Genomic DNA, 12,832 nt, shown 5'->3' with positions numbered 1-12,832 from the left:
GAGACTGAGAGGTGGGGGATGGATGATGCCAGGAAGAAACGACAGGCAAGAGGGGAACGAAGGGGAGGAGAAGGGCGCTTTGACAGATTTTTAACGTGGTGAAGAAAAAATTGAGACATCTTTAACAGAATTCTGCCGGGCATTTTTTTTTTTTTTTAAATTGGACTGGCTGCCGAGCTCAATTTTTTACAGAATTCGGCCTGCTGTCGGGCTGACAGTATCAGACTTTTAAAAAAAATGGATCCATTTTTTTTAAAAGTCTGATACTGTCAGCCCGACAGCAGGCCGAATTCTGTAAAAAATTGAGCTCGGCAGCCAGTCCAATTTAAAAAAAAAAAAAAATGCCCGGCAGAATTCTGTTAAAGATGTCTCAATTTTTTCTTCACCACGTTAAAAATCTGTCAAAGCGCCCTTCTCCTCCCCTTCGTTCCCCTCTTGCCTGTCGTTTCTTCCTGGCATCATCCATCCCCCACCTCTCAGTCTCTTCTTCCTCTTCTTTTTCTTAGTTCTTAGCCTCTCCGTCTTTGTAACATGCGCCTTATTTATTAGTAGTAGTAGTTTTAAGTCACCCAATAATCCCATACCCAAAAGCCAATTTTTCCCCCTTCCCATCAAGCAACAATAACCCTGTTTCAACAATCCATTTTTATAAATTTTGTCCGTTTCCTTGGACATTTTCTCTGCTAAATCTTGCGGATTCTGAGCAATCTGGGAAAGGCCCTTTTGTTCACTGTTTCAGTGAAGAAGGGGTTTTGTAATAAAGGTATGATGTTTTTCTATTTGAGATATGAATTTTGACATTGAAGATCTACTTCCTGTTTGTGTTGCTATTGATTTCTGTCAGCCGTTGGGCTTGTTTGATGTTTGACTGATGGCTATATCTGGTCTTTTTTGTGTATTTTTTAATGGGTTTTTACTTAATATTTTAGTTTTATAAATCTCTCCTCTGATGGTTCATTTAAGGCTTGATGTGCCAGTGTTTGCAATTGGTTATTGTCCAAGTGAAAACCAAAAAAAAAAGAAGGGAATTGCAATTGGGGGTTTTATGATTCTTGGAATCAGAATTCGGGTAGGGTAGGGTAGGGTAGTATTTTTCTTACAATCTGGTGAGACCATTTGTAAAAGTTTTAGTGAATTCATTGAGTTTGTGAAGCCAAGGGCTGGTTCTTGCCGTAGCTGCTTGATTGAAAAGGGAATATAACCGTGGAAACACTTCTGTCTTAATATACTGAAATCTTTCCTCAAACGAAATGAAACACAAGCAGGGCAGCTTCCCAAGTCATGAGATTCCAAGACACTTCTGTGTGCTGTGTTTCTAATTTACCAACTACAGTCTCCAGTCCATCCTTCCACCTCTAACCCCAGCCACAATCCACCAACAAACTTCTCTGTCCCTGTGTTACCTGTTTTATTTTTATGTATGTACATTGCTAGCAGTTCATAGGCATGATCCCATAAATCAGATTTTGAAAGAAAATGGATTTTGCTATTTCAACAGGCATGATCCTATGGTGTTTTTAGCTCTGCATTGCTTGGATGCAGAGAAATTTTGCAATTCTGTTGAGCATTTCAAGAATATAATTGTCCGCCCTTTTGATTTGGTTAACTGATTGCATCATAGCTGCTTATCATAGGTTTCTAAGGAAGTTTTAACCTTCTTAAGACAAAACTTTGAAAGTTTATGAGAATTCGCCAAAGTCATTTTCAGCACAATATGTTTATGGACATCTATAATGGTCATTCAAATTGGTAAGTTTTCATGATCAGTGCATTAAATGGAATCTACTCGATTTACACTTTGCCACGAGATTAAGGATCATCCTTACAGTGAAAACCACGTATCTCCACATGGTGTTCCCTCTGCTTTCAAGAAAATCCATATTTTAGGCATTCTAGGCATCCTGATATGGAACTCTAATGCATATTGAGGATTACTGTCCTTGTGATATATACAACAAGAAAGTTGATCTTGGTCATTTCTCTACTAGTAAAACTTGTCAGAGTGGTAAAGAAATATTTACATTCGACCTTCTAAACTGATTTGAGGTTTTGGTGAAGCATTTAACAGGGAATGTCAAATATTGGATGTTAGCTAAAGAAGGATAGGAAATCGCTACCTTAACAGATTACTAAATAATTTTGGTCCTTCTAGCCTTTTCTGTCTTGACTACTGTGGCTCTCATTGATTTGAGGTCTGTCTTGACTACGTGAAGCAGTTCTTATTAACAAAAGTACATATACTTGTTTTCTCTTGGTCGTGTGATATCAATTTCCACTTGCGCAAGTAATTCACCTTCTCAAATCTACCCAGTTTTTGAGAAGAAAAATTCTATTTGCCAACGTCTTTCCGCTAGTCCTCCCAGTTGTGAAATTTTGAGTGGCTGGTAATTCAATGTTTTGGTCTGTACTTTTCAGTTTGGTTGTTTTGGCAAGTAGTCCAAGGAAGAAACAAATACCTGTCTGGCTTGGTCGACTGGAATATTTGCGGACCATGTGCGAGATGTAATAGTCGATGGCATGAATTTTCTTATATCATCGTGTATACGTCAGTCACTATCATTTTTTTTACGTTATAGCTATTACATATATCACAATGATTTATAAGTAAATTATAGTTCCAGGTCTGTTTCCTCTTTTATACTCTTATTTTTCTTGGGAACAGAGAAAATCCAAGCCCCATCAAAAAATTGCAAGACAGAGAAAATCCAGAAAAGGGAACAAAAGAAAAAGGAAAGGGAAAACATAGCAAAAGACTGGGCGGAGGAATTGTAGCTCGCTGCCAGCACCAGAACCTTCCACCACCACCTGCGAATCTTCACCGAGAGAGAGCGCTGTAAGCTATCCTTTTCCTTTAAATTTCAGTTTCTCTTCAAGCTCAGACTCTTGAAGCTCTCAAAGCACATCTTTCTTGAATTTGTCTATTGCAATTTTCCTGTTGTTTATCCACGATTTTGTGAATATACATGCTTTATGTGTTGATTGGATTGAAATCCCTTGTGTTTCTGAGGATGCGAGGCTAGTTATAACTTCGATTGAGCAGGGAATCGTTGAATTTCTTCATGCCCATTTATTGTTTGATAAAATGCCCAACTGAAAGTTCTACCTGAAGGACGATTGACCTGCATCTTGCGTGTGAGGAAAACGAATATTCGGCAAGTTCAATGCTTGTCAAAACATAATAGTTGATTTTCAGGGTAGAAAGGAGAGTTTTGAGAGATCTTGATGTGCTTTCTTTTTGCACCTTTTTCTGTTTTTCTTTTTCTTATCCTTTCCTTTGTATGAACTCGAGTTATGCCATGAGATTGTGTGAGAGGGAGCTTGTGCGAGTTTCATTTTCTTTTGGGATTGGCCAGAGTTGAACTTTCTGGTGTTTTTCGTCGGAGAAGAAGGACGAAACGGCAGCTGACGTTTAGCTGGTTTGGAGAAGATGATTATTTGTCTAAATTTATAATTTCAGTCCCTCAATTTTCCCTTTCTTTGTGATTTAATCCCAGAGTTTTAGAACTTCATAATTTGACCCCAGAACTTTACTTTTATGCTTTCAGTTAGGTCCTTTGCCATTATTTACTCAACCATTAGTTTACTTAGCATTTTTATTTGCCAAGTCAAGTTGTAGTTATTTTATTTTTCTTTCATAGAAGTGATAACACCCATATAAGGGGCATAGGAGCATTTAATTTTTGTAAATTTCTTTTTCTTTTTCCTTTCTTTTCTTCTAGTTATAGTCAACCACTGTTTATTTTGTCATGTGTGATCGAGTGGGCCACGAGCGCGTTATCCCGTGGCTTTTCCAACGTAAGCCATGGAATTAGTCATCTCCTTCTACATTGTTTTGATGTGTTATATTTGCTTTTATTTAGACAATCTTTTATTGCATGTTATGTGTTTAGTTTAAATTAATTCAATTTTGGCCTTAAAATTAAAAGAATAAAATTAAACTTGCAACCAGCTTTGCCAGGTGTAGGGGGGTGCTCAAGGATAAAGTCTCGACCTTCCCCCCTCACAATTGTAGCTCCCGAATTCATTGCTTTGATTTCGAAAGACCTGGAGTTGTCTGATTAAAGGGTTAAATTTGTGTTTTAAAAAAAAAGAAAGAATTACCTTTTTTAAGGTGACTTGGTACGCCTAAATCCAATACCGAGAGGCAACTCCAAATTGTTGAAAAATCCTTTTTCAAGACTTTAGTGGGCCCAAACCCGTTGCCTTTGCCAAGTCCCATTTTAGGCGCTTTTTCTTTTTATTTTCCTTATTTTAATTTTTTTAAAAAATCAATTTTAAACAAAAATTCTAAAACCATTTTTAACCTAAAATTTTTATTTTTCTTTTTTTTTTTAAAAAAAAAAATGGGGCGCAACAACGGTTACATAAAGAACAAATTTTTTAAACCTGAAGGTCAATGAAAATTTATTTATGGTGCAGTCTCATATGATTTTAGTGTTCTATCAAATGATGCATATCTTGATTTTTCAGTAGCATAATAACTGTCACTGCATTATTTGTATGCAGGAATAAAGAGCAGATTTAAATTCATCATGGGCAGCGATAGGAGTAGCAGAAGCAGGAGGGAAATATCCTCATCCAAGTCCAGTCATAGGCATAAACAGAGCCAACGGCATCAGTCTGATGCCCCAGAATCGGAGACTAAGCGTTCCTTTGCTTCCGCTTCTGAATCGGCTTCAGCTTCTGATTCTGATAGCCGTGATGAAAGACGAAGGCAGAGTCGAAGTAGGCACTGTCGTGGCAGTGATGATGACAGACGTCAAAAGAAGAAGAGAAAAATCACTGAGGACGATATTGCCGAGTACTTGGCAAAGAAAGCCCAAAAAAGGGTAACTCTGTTTGTTTTATCTTTACGAGTACTATTTGGTTTATCTTCTTTTACTTTAATTTGATTGACACTATTTCATTTAGCTTCAACCTTTTTTTTTAAACTTTAGGCAGCAAAAGTTGCAAAGAAATTGAAGGCCCAGAATATTTCTGGATATGGTAATGATTCAAATCCATTTGGAGATTCCAATCTAAATGAAAGGTAAATTATATTCCTATGTATTTTGAATTGCGGAGATGTTAGGGATGTATGTTAGTGTTGGTAACCAAGTTTGCTTTAACTGTGTTTTTATTTTGATGTTCAGAATGAGGCTAGATAATTTTATCTTTGTTTGGGATTTGGTGTGGAGGTTTTTTTTTACCATGACCACCATTGAAATGATTGTGGTATCTTTATTCATGATGCCCTGTACATTTTCTGATTGGTCATGGGCTCAAAAAGCTGGTTTTATTTTGTCAAGGAGCACCTATGTATGGAGAAATGTATTTGAAGAACAAAAATTTTGCATTTTCACTATAAGATTCCAGGAAAGTTTGCTTTGGTAGTGCATTTTTACCTTTGTGTGAAAACTCAGGCTTGTAAACTAAAAGGATGAGTAGAATGAGATATTAGATAAGAAATAGTAAGTCCCTTTCAGAAAAAAGAGAATTCAAGCTAGTGATTTGAGATTCATGGTTGATACTTAGGATCATAGAAACATTTATGACTGATAGGAAGAGAAAAAGATACTTTAACACTCTCATCAATATTGAACAAGAGGGGAAATTAGTTCACTGTAATCTATAGACTCAATCTTTGGTTTAAAGGTTGACTAAGAAGAGCATCTAGCTGACACTATGAAATTTAGCCGATAGCGTGTTCAAACCTTAGGCCCTGAGTGTGATTCAGCAGGCTTTTCTTATATTTTATGTTTATGAAAAAGTTTGTATTTTGGAGAACATTGTTTACATAGTTTTATGTGATAGTTCATATAGGCTAGTGCATCTTAGGGCAATTTAGTACCTCTTTGGTTAGTGAACTTGGTGATGGTTTTCCTTCTTCCCACCCTTTCCATCTGTGTTTGTGCCTCTGTGTGCTTCTTCAGTAACATAAGGCTAATAGCCTATGTGCATGTTCTCATTTGTATATTCATTTAACCTATTTAATTAATGCATGAAGTAGTTTTGGACACTGTATCAGTTTTTCTCTTGTTCAAAAGATGGGGCTAGGAGAGCTTATATAAAAGTTTTCCACCGGAATCTGTGGACAACAATATTGAAAAATTTATCATAGTTTAGTATTTTGTTTTTGAAAAAATCTAGTTGTCCCTTGAATTTTCTGTGTAAAAAATGTCCCCTTGCAGATTTGTGTGGCGAAAGAAGATTGAACGCGATATCACCGAAGGCATGCCACTTGAAACGTTTTCATTAAAGGCAGAGAAAAAGAGACAGAGAGAAAGAATGGTATTTTATAGACTAGTATTGCTTTTTTTTTTTTTTATATGGTCCTTAGAGTAAATAAAGCATGCTGTATGAAATACTGCACTTGACTGATTGGTTATTGGTACATGCATCTCTCACTCCTACAAGTCATGATTATCTTCATCGTCCAATAAATCGTTTCCCAATGTTAAGAAGAATGATGTCTTTGGCACACAAGAAGGAAGGAAAACTGGGCTAAAAAAATGATGTATGAGACAAGCAAGCCAAATGTTGTCATGCTGTTATGTTAATCCTCTCCGTTTCCCCTCTTGTCGCTTTCTTTAACGAGTCAGAGCATTGAGATCTGTTCTTATACGTACAGATCTGCATCCCTTACTTTACTCAGTTAAAACCCAGCGGCAGTAATTCTAGTTTCATGTGTTCATAATTTGATTTTTTTTTCCAAATTCCTTGTTGAAGAGCTCCAGTTGTGCAATGACTGCAGCAGTTTCATGGAATATATTGAGAAGACGTTTACTTTTTGTTGAGTTAGTACTCACTGGAATTAAAATTGCAGGCAGAGATTGAAAAGGTGAAGAAAAGAAGGGAAGAAAGGGCTATCGAGAAGGCACAGCATGAGGAAGAAATGGTAATATTGTTTGTCTTTGGTATCTAAAGTTTCTTGATGACGGATTTTAGGACATACTTTCTGATTTATCAATGTTTCAGCATTTTGGCAATTTTACCATGTTTTGATTGAACAGGCATTATTAGCAAGGGAACGTGCTCGAGCTGAATTTCAAGACTGGGAGAAGAAAGAAGAAGAGGTGGATGTCTCAAATCTTTCATGACCTTTGTTTCTTTTGCAATATGTGTAATAAAATTTTCTGATAATTAAAATATGAAACAGGGAAAAAGAAGCTTCTTCAATTCTTTGCTGTAAGGTGGATGTTTTGCTCATTCCAATTCTGCTATGTTAACTCATTTTATTGCTTGCAGTTCCATTTTGATCAAAGCAAGGTTAGGTCAGAGATACGGTTGCGAGAAGGCCGCACTAAGCCGATTGACATTCTTACTAAGCATCTCAATCCTTCAGATGACTTGGATATAGAAATAAATGAACCATACATGGTCTTCAAGGTAATTATTACTTGTTTTCTCTAATGCAGTGTCTTGCTATCATAATGATCCTTGACCATCTTTGTCCTCTTTTTCATATGCTTCACTATTCAATTGACTGATTAGCTACTAATATGTGCATTCTATCTCTATTATTAACCTCACACAAGAAGAACCAAACTCATGATCTTGCAAATTCATGTTTCTTTGAAGTAGTGACAGTATTACTTATCAGGAGAATATAGAGGCTTAAAATAGTACCAACTTCTGGGGTTAATAGGGTGTATGGTGCATGAATATTCTGTTAGTATAAATCATTTGGTGCAACTATTTAATTCCTGTCAAATCTCAGTAACTTATTTTGAGTACTATCCCAATCTAGTTTTGCTGCTACATAATAGCAATAATACCTGAAGTATTAATCATTTTTTCATCACGGGGGTAGGTGGGGAACCACTATTGATCCTCTTAGAAAAAAAAAATTCTAAGTAGTTTATACTTTTGAAGACATTTACTAGTCTTGCTGCTCAATTGGTAATCTGGATGCAATGCTTTGGCATCTCATGCTAAGTGAACTTGAGGCTGTACCCTCTTTCTTGGGTCACATTAGTCTCTTAAGTGCCATAGGAAAGGAATGCTGCTATGGCAGCAATGATACTCAAATCATTCTCATATTCTTATGGGGATGGGTGTCTCTAAACCTTGGGGGAAATTTTGCTCTAGAGGTCTTATGCTTTTTATGAGTAAATCTTTAAATCTTCATCTTTCAGTTCTTCTTTTTCTTTTTTGTTCTCTTGTGAGTATAATGGTCTATATTGTGAATCTGCCCAAGCATAAAAATGAAGATTGCATAGCTAATAGGTTTTCTACTGAGGAAAAGAAATCCAGTTGCATCTGGAAGCAGAAGGTGGGTTAAAATGGTGGTTATCCTTAGATGAACCTTGGATGTATGTTTTCTTGAGTGCTGACACTAAATTTTCCTGTTTTGCACAATTGAATGACATTCTTGTGTTTTTTATGCTTTCTTAAATGCTGACTATGAATTTGTCCTGTTCTGATAATTGAGTGGCATACCTGTGCTTTGGTGGTTCTGAACATTCTATGATTGTTATGTGCAATGCAGGGTTTAACTGTAAAAGAAATGGAAGAACTTCATGAAGACATTAAAATGCATCTCGACTTGGACAGGTCAACGCCAACACATGTCCAGTATTGGGAGGTAGTTCCTCTTTTCTTATCACCTGTTCTTTCTTTGTTGGGTCGAGGATTTATTGAGATGTATGCTCCTCTCTTAGTACTTCACTGGTATAGTATAGCATTTGTAACTCTTTTTATGAATCTTGGTTCTATTATATCCCAAAATAATGTTAATCTTTTAGCTAAAAAGCTGCAACTTGTGGATACTTGCTGATATTTTGGGTAGCCTGTGTGTTGTTTGGCGATTTACTTTCTATGATGCAAGTGAACATTTTATGGCTTCAGACAAACTAGCACTATGGAAAGTATTATCTTACTCTTGAAGAAACAATAGTGCTTGATGCAAAATGGCCTATTAGTGGCAGATTGGAATGTAGTAGGCTCTTCTGCATTTATATCTGACTTATTGGTCCATTCTAATAAATCTGATCTGACAATTCAATGGTTGCACATTTGGTTATTCAGACCAAGGTGGTCAGGATGTTATGAGCAACTGCAGCAAAAATAAGCATTTCTTGCAAATTTGATGTAAAGAGCTTAGAAAGTGCTCTGATTGCTAACATTTTCTGCTGCTGAGGAAAATATTTCCTTGTTTATTTTCTTTCTCTTTGATTCTTTGCTGATTACACGTTTCTAATCCCTCTCCTGATTGGTGGACACCCACTACCTCAATGAATTTGAACACGAATAAATAAATCGAGAGTCACACAATGTACAAAGGAAGAGCAATAAGTGAAAAGTTTCGAAAACAATGTGAATCATATCTTCAGGACATTGGCCTGGTGGCATGTTGTTGGAAGGAAATGATTGAGGAAGTAGAACTGGATTAAGAGGATGGAGGAAGTGGAACTGGATTAGGATGGTTTGTTTTTGGCTTAGTTGTTCATGGTGTAAGATAGACTCAATAAAATTGCTTCATAGTCATGATATTTGCTGCACAAGACCTTCAAGTTTGTTATGGTTGTGTAGGCTGGATATGTGCTGTAGCCTTAGTAATCTGACCTTGCAAATGAATGGAAGTGTCTGGATATTGAACCTAGAAATCTGATTTTATGGTTGTTATTGAATTTTATGTGTAAATAATTGTTTTACTTGTATATTTAATTTATGTCATCTTTCATTTGGTCTTAATTGGTGAGACAGATGGATCACAACTTTCATCTGAATAATGATGCCTGATCTACATAAATGGGCAAAGCAAATAATCTGGTTGAGTGTGCTGGAATTGTTCTTACCTGAAGGATTATTCTAATTGAAATTTTAACTCACATAAAGGTGTCAGGATAATTGTTGGAAGTTGATAAGGTTGTTGAATTTGTGCCAAATCAATTTTTTATTTTATGTGAATCACCTACAACTTCTAGTAACTTGTACGAAGTGTTCATACTACCACATATCGAGCTAGTGTGTTAGTTGTTATGAAATCCTAGGACTGCCTGTCTCCGTGAGTGAAACCTTCTACTCTATGTGAAATATCCTGTGTTTTCAATGCACTCAACTTGAGTGCAGACTTTGCAAATTCTCTTTTCAGACTTCGTTTCTTTCCTTCTTTGATAGTGTATCTTAATTTTATGATAATTTTTTCAGTATCACATTGTGAAAGTTGTTTGCTCATCTGTTTCTCGATCACATGTCAACAACCCCAAACTGGTTAGATAATCTATTGAGACATAATCTCAGCACAGGTGTATACCTGTTCCTAATTTAGTTAAAGCTTCACCATTGATTAGTTGTCAAGATTGTTTATCGAGTACATTTTCATGGTGCGCTTGTGGTTTTTTTTTTTTTGGACTTCTAGTCAACATCATTCGTAGTATAGATAAATGGTGTTTGAATGCTATAATCTAAATTTCTAATTAACATTAGTTTGAAGATCCTTCTTAAACTATGTTGGAAATTCTTGTAAAGTTCTGGATGTAATTCCCAATTAATTCATATCTGTACAAATTGGAATTGTTGCAGGCACTGCTGGTGGTTTGTGATTGGGAACTAGCTGAAGTTCGGAAAAAGGATGCTTTGGATCGAGCCAGAGTGCGTGGAGAGCGACTACCTCCTGAGTTACTTGCTGAAGAGAGGGGAATGCATTCAAGCATTGAGGCAGATGTCAAGAGGCTCCTACAAGGGAAATCCTATGTCGAACTAGAAGCTCTACAGTCTCAGATTGAGGCACAGATGCAGTCTGGTACAGCTAAGGTGGTTGAATATTGGGAAGCTGTTCTTAAACGTCTCCACATCTTCAAGGCTAAGGTAAATAGTGCAGTGATGCTTCTATACTGCTTTAGGGTTTGTGGTGCGCTTTGCCTGATTAATTCCTATTTCCAATTTCAGGCTTGTCTGAAGGAAATCCATGCCAAATTGCTACGCAAGCATTTACAGCGCCTTGAGAAACCTTTGGAAGTTGGAGATAGTGAAAGAGAGTTAACTCCACAACCTGACGAGGAAGATGCTGGTAGTGATGGAAAAGGTGTTGAAATTTTGTCATGTTTGGGACTTCTCCTACTTTTGCACCTTAATTTTTGGCTGACTTCTTCTTCTGTGCAGATGCTGAAACACTCTCTCCTGAACCTATAGTGCATGAAGACACTCCAGAGTTGGATGAAGAGGCTGGATCATATTCGCCGCAGTTGATTCATGGTGATGAAAATGAAGAAGCAATTGACCCGGAAGAGGATAGGGCTGTACTGGTAAGAACAGAGAGATTCTTGTGCTTTTTATGTAGATTATCTGATTATGCTAAAAGAGAAATATAGTTTTTTCCTACAATATGCTGAAGCTATGCATATTTGATCCCTATATATAGGAGAGGAAGCGTATGGCTGTCTTGGAAGAAAGGCGTCTCCAAGAATTGACTGTAAGACCTACTCCTCCTGAGGATAATTTCGAGAAGAAAGCCATGAAAGCAATGGGAGCCATGGAGGAAGGTGATGCAGTATTTGGCTCGAATGACGAAATAAATCTTGATTCACAGGTATGTCAGCTTGCCCTATACGTGTGCTTCTAGCCCGTGTTCATCAAAATTCTAGTTTCTCCATTTTCTTTCTCTAATTTGGTGTGGATGCAGGTCTATTGGTGGCATGATAAGTACCGACCAAGAAAGCCGAAGTATTTCAATCGTGTCCACACTGGTTATGAGTGGAATAAATACAATCAAACCCACTATGACCACGATAACCCGCCCCCGAAGATTGTACAAGGCTACAAATTCAACATTTTCTATCCAGATCTTGTTGATAAAGGGAAGGCTCCAACTTATGCCATCGAGAAGGATGGCGATAGTTCAGAGACCTGCATCATCAGGTTCCATGCAGGGCCACCTTATGAAGACATTGTAAGTTTCCTCCTGTGACTAACCTACAATTGCACAACATCATTTGGCTGGTCTTTTTGCTGGAAATTGCTTGAGCAAAACTGAGTTGGTGGTTGTTTCTGTACAGGCATTCCGGATAGTTAACAAGGAATGGGAGTATTCACACAAGAAAGGGTTCAAGTGCACATTTGAACGTGGAATACTGCATTTGTACTTCAACTTCAAACGATATAGATACCGGAGGTGATCCCTTGGCTGTGTATTTGGAACAAGAAATGCTGCATCATATAATTTTCATTTTCTTGAAAATTTTGTAGTACCATTTTTGGTTTTACATGTTTTTGCCAAAGAGTAAATATTGATCTGTCTGAAAAGTGTAGAAGCTGAATGTTTAATATTGGTTGTAAAACACAGTATTAGAAAGTTACCATTGCAATTTATTTTCTTCACGAATCTCCTTTTACGAAGGATTTGGTGGCAATCCCCTTTTTGTATCAGCTTGGAGGTCTTACTTTCAAGTATTCAAAATCAACCCAGACAAATTGCACTCTTTCTGTAGTTATTTTTGGATTTTGAACTTGTAATTTCATTTCGTAATTTTACATAAATCAGTAGTACTTTCACTCATCTTTACTTTTATTTCCACAATGAAGTTTCATAATCAACTAAGTTTTGATCATTTCAAAATCAAATCATTGTTGTTTGCCTGGTATATCCCTTGATTAAACACATTTTTTAACTAAAGAGGATTTTGATATTTAAAAGAGAAACCTAAATTGGAAATTGAGCAAGCTAGAAACAAATATTGTGGGTTGTTAGTTTAATTGGTCGATCGTTATGTTTATTAGAGTATATTTGTTAAATTTTTGATCTAATCTAACTTGATAACTTGACATGAAGTTTGGCTGACAAGTGTTCTAGGGCATTTGTTAGGATCATTTTCGAGTTTTTGAAAAGTATTTAAATGCACGAGATGATAAA

At 36.6% G+C, this 12,832-nt stretch overlaps 1 protein-coding gene across 3 annotated transcripts; it reads left to right on the top strand.

Annotated features, from left to right (window-relative positions):
* The first annotated feature begins 442 nt into the window (after positions 1-442).
* On the top strand, positions 443-12,363 carry LOC113748589 (cactin-like). 3 transcript variants are annotated; one of them, XM_027292061.1, is made up of 15 exons: positions 443-763; positions 2,663-2,833; positions 4,507-4,829; positions 4,938-5,029; positions 6,171-6,270; positions 6,806-6,877; positions 6,993-7,055; positions 7,228-7,368; positions 8,471-8,566; positions 10,507-10,791; positions 10,873-10,993; positions 11,086-11,228; positions 11,345-11,512; positions 11,606-11,872; positions 11,979-12,363. In XM_027292061.1, the coding sequence occupies exons 3-15, from the start codon at positions 4,533-4,535 to the stop codon at positions 12,096-12,098; spliced, it is 1,965 nt and encodes a 654-aa protein (XP_027147862.1). In that variant the 5' UTR covers positions 443-763; positions 2,663-2,833; positions 4,507-4,532; the 3' UTR covers positions 12,099-12,363. The 3 variants fall into 3 exon arrangements, with proteins under 3 accessions (XP_027147862.1, XP_027147860.1, XP_027147861.1); XM_027292059.1 differs by having other exon boundaries at positions 10,873-11,008; XM_027292060.1 differs by lacking the exon at positions 443-763 and adding an exon at positions 2,502-2,545 and having other exon boundaries at positions 10,873-11,008.
* Positions 12,364-12,832: the final 469 nt, after the last annotated feature.

This window comes from Coffea eugenioides, chromosome 10, assembly GCF_003713205.1.
Source record: "Coffea eugenioides isolate CCC68of chromosome 10, Ceug_1.0, whole genome shotgun sequence".
Classification (NCBI taxonomy): Eukaryota; Viridiplantae; Streptophyta; class Magnoliopsida; order Gentianales; family Rubiaceae; genus Coffea; species Coffea eugenioides.
This window is presented reverse-complemented; position numbering and strand designations above follow the sequence as displayed.

Bases quoted from the DNA above. Each gene is read 5' to 3' on its own strand.
- LOC113748589 (XM_027292059.1), top strand. From the start codon at position 4,533: ATGGGCAGCGATAGGAGTAGCAGAAGCAGGAGGGAAATATCCTCATCC. The intron at 8,567-10,506 runs GTAGTTCCTCTT...GAATTGTTGCAG, and splicing joins CACATGTCCAGTATTGGGAG to GCACTGCTGGTGGTTTGTGA. The intron at 11,513-11,605 runs GTATGTCAGCTT...GTGTGGATGCAG, and splicing joins AAATAAATCTTGATTCACAG to GTCTATTGGTGGCATGATAA.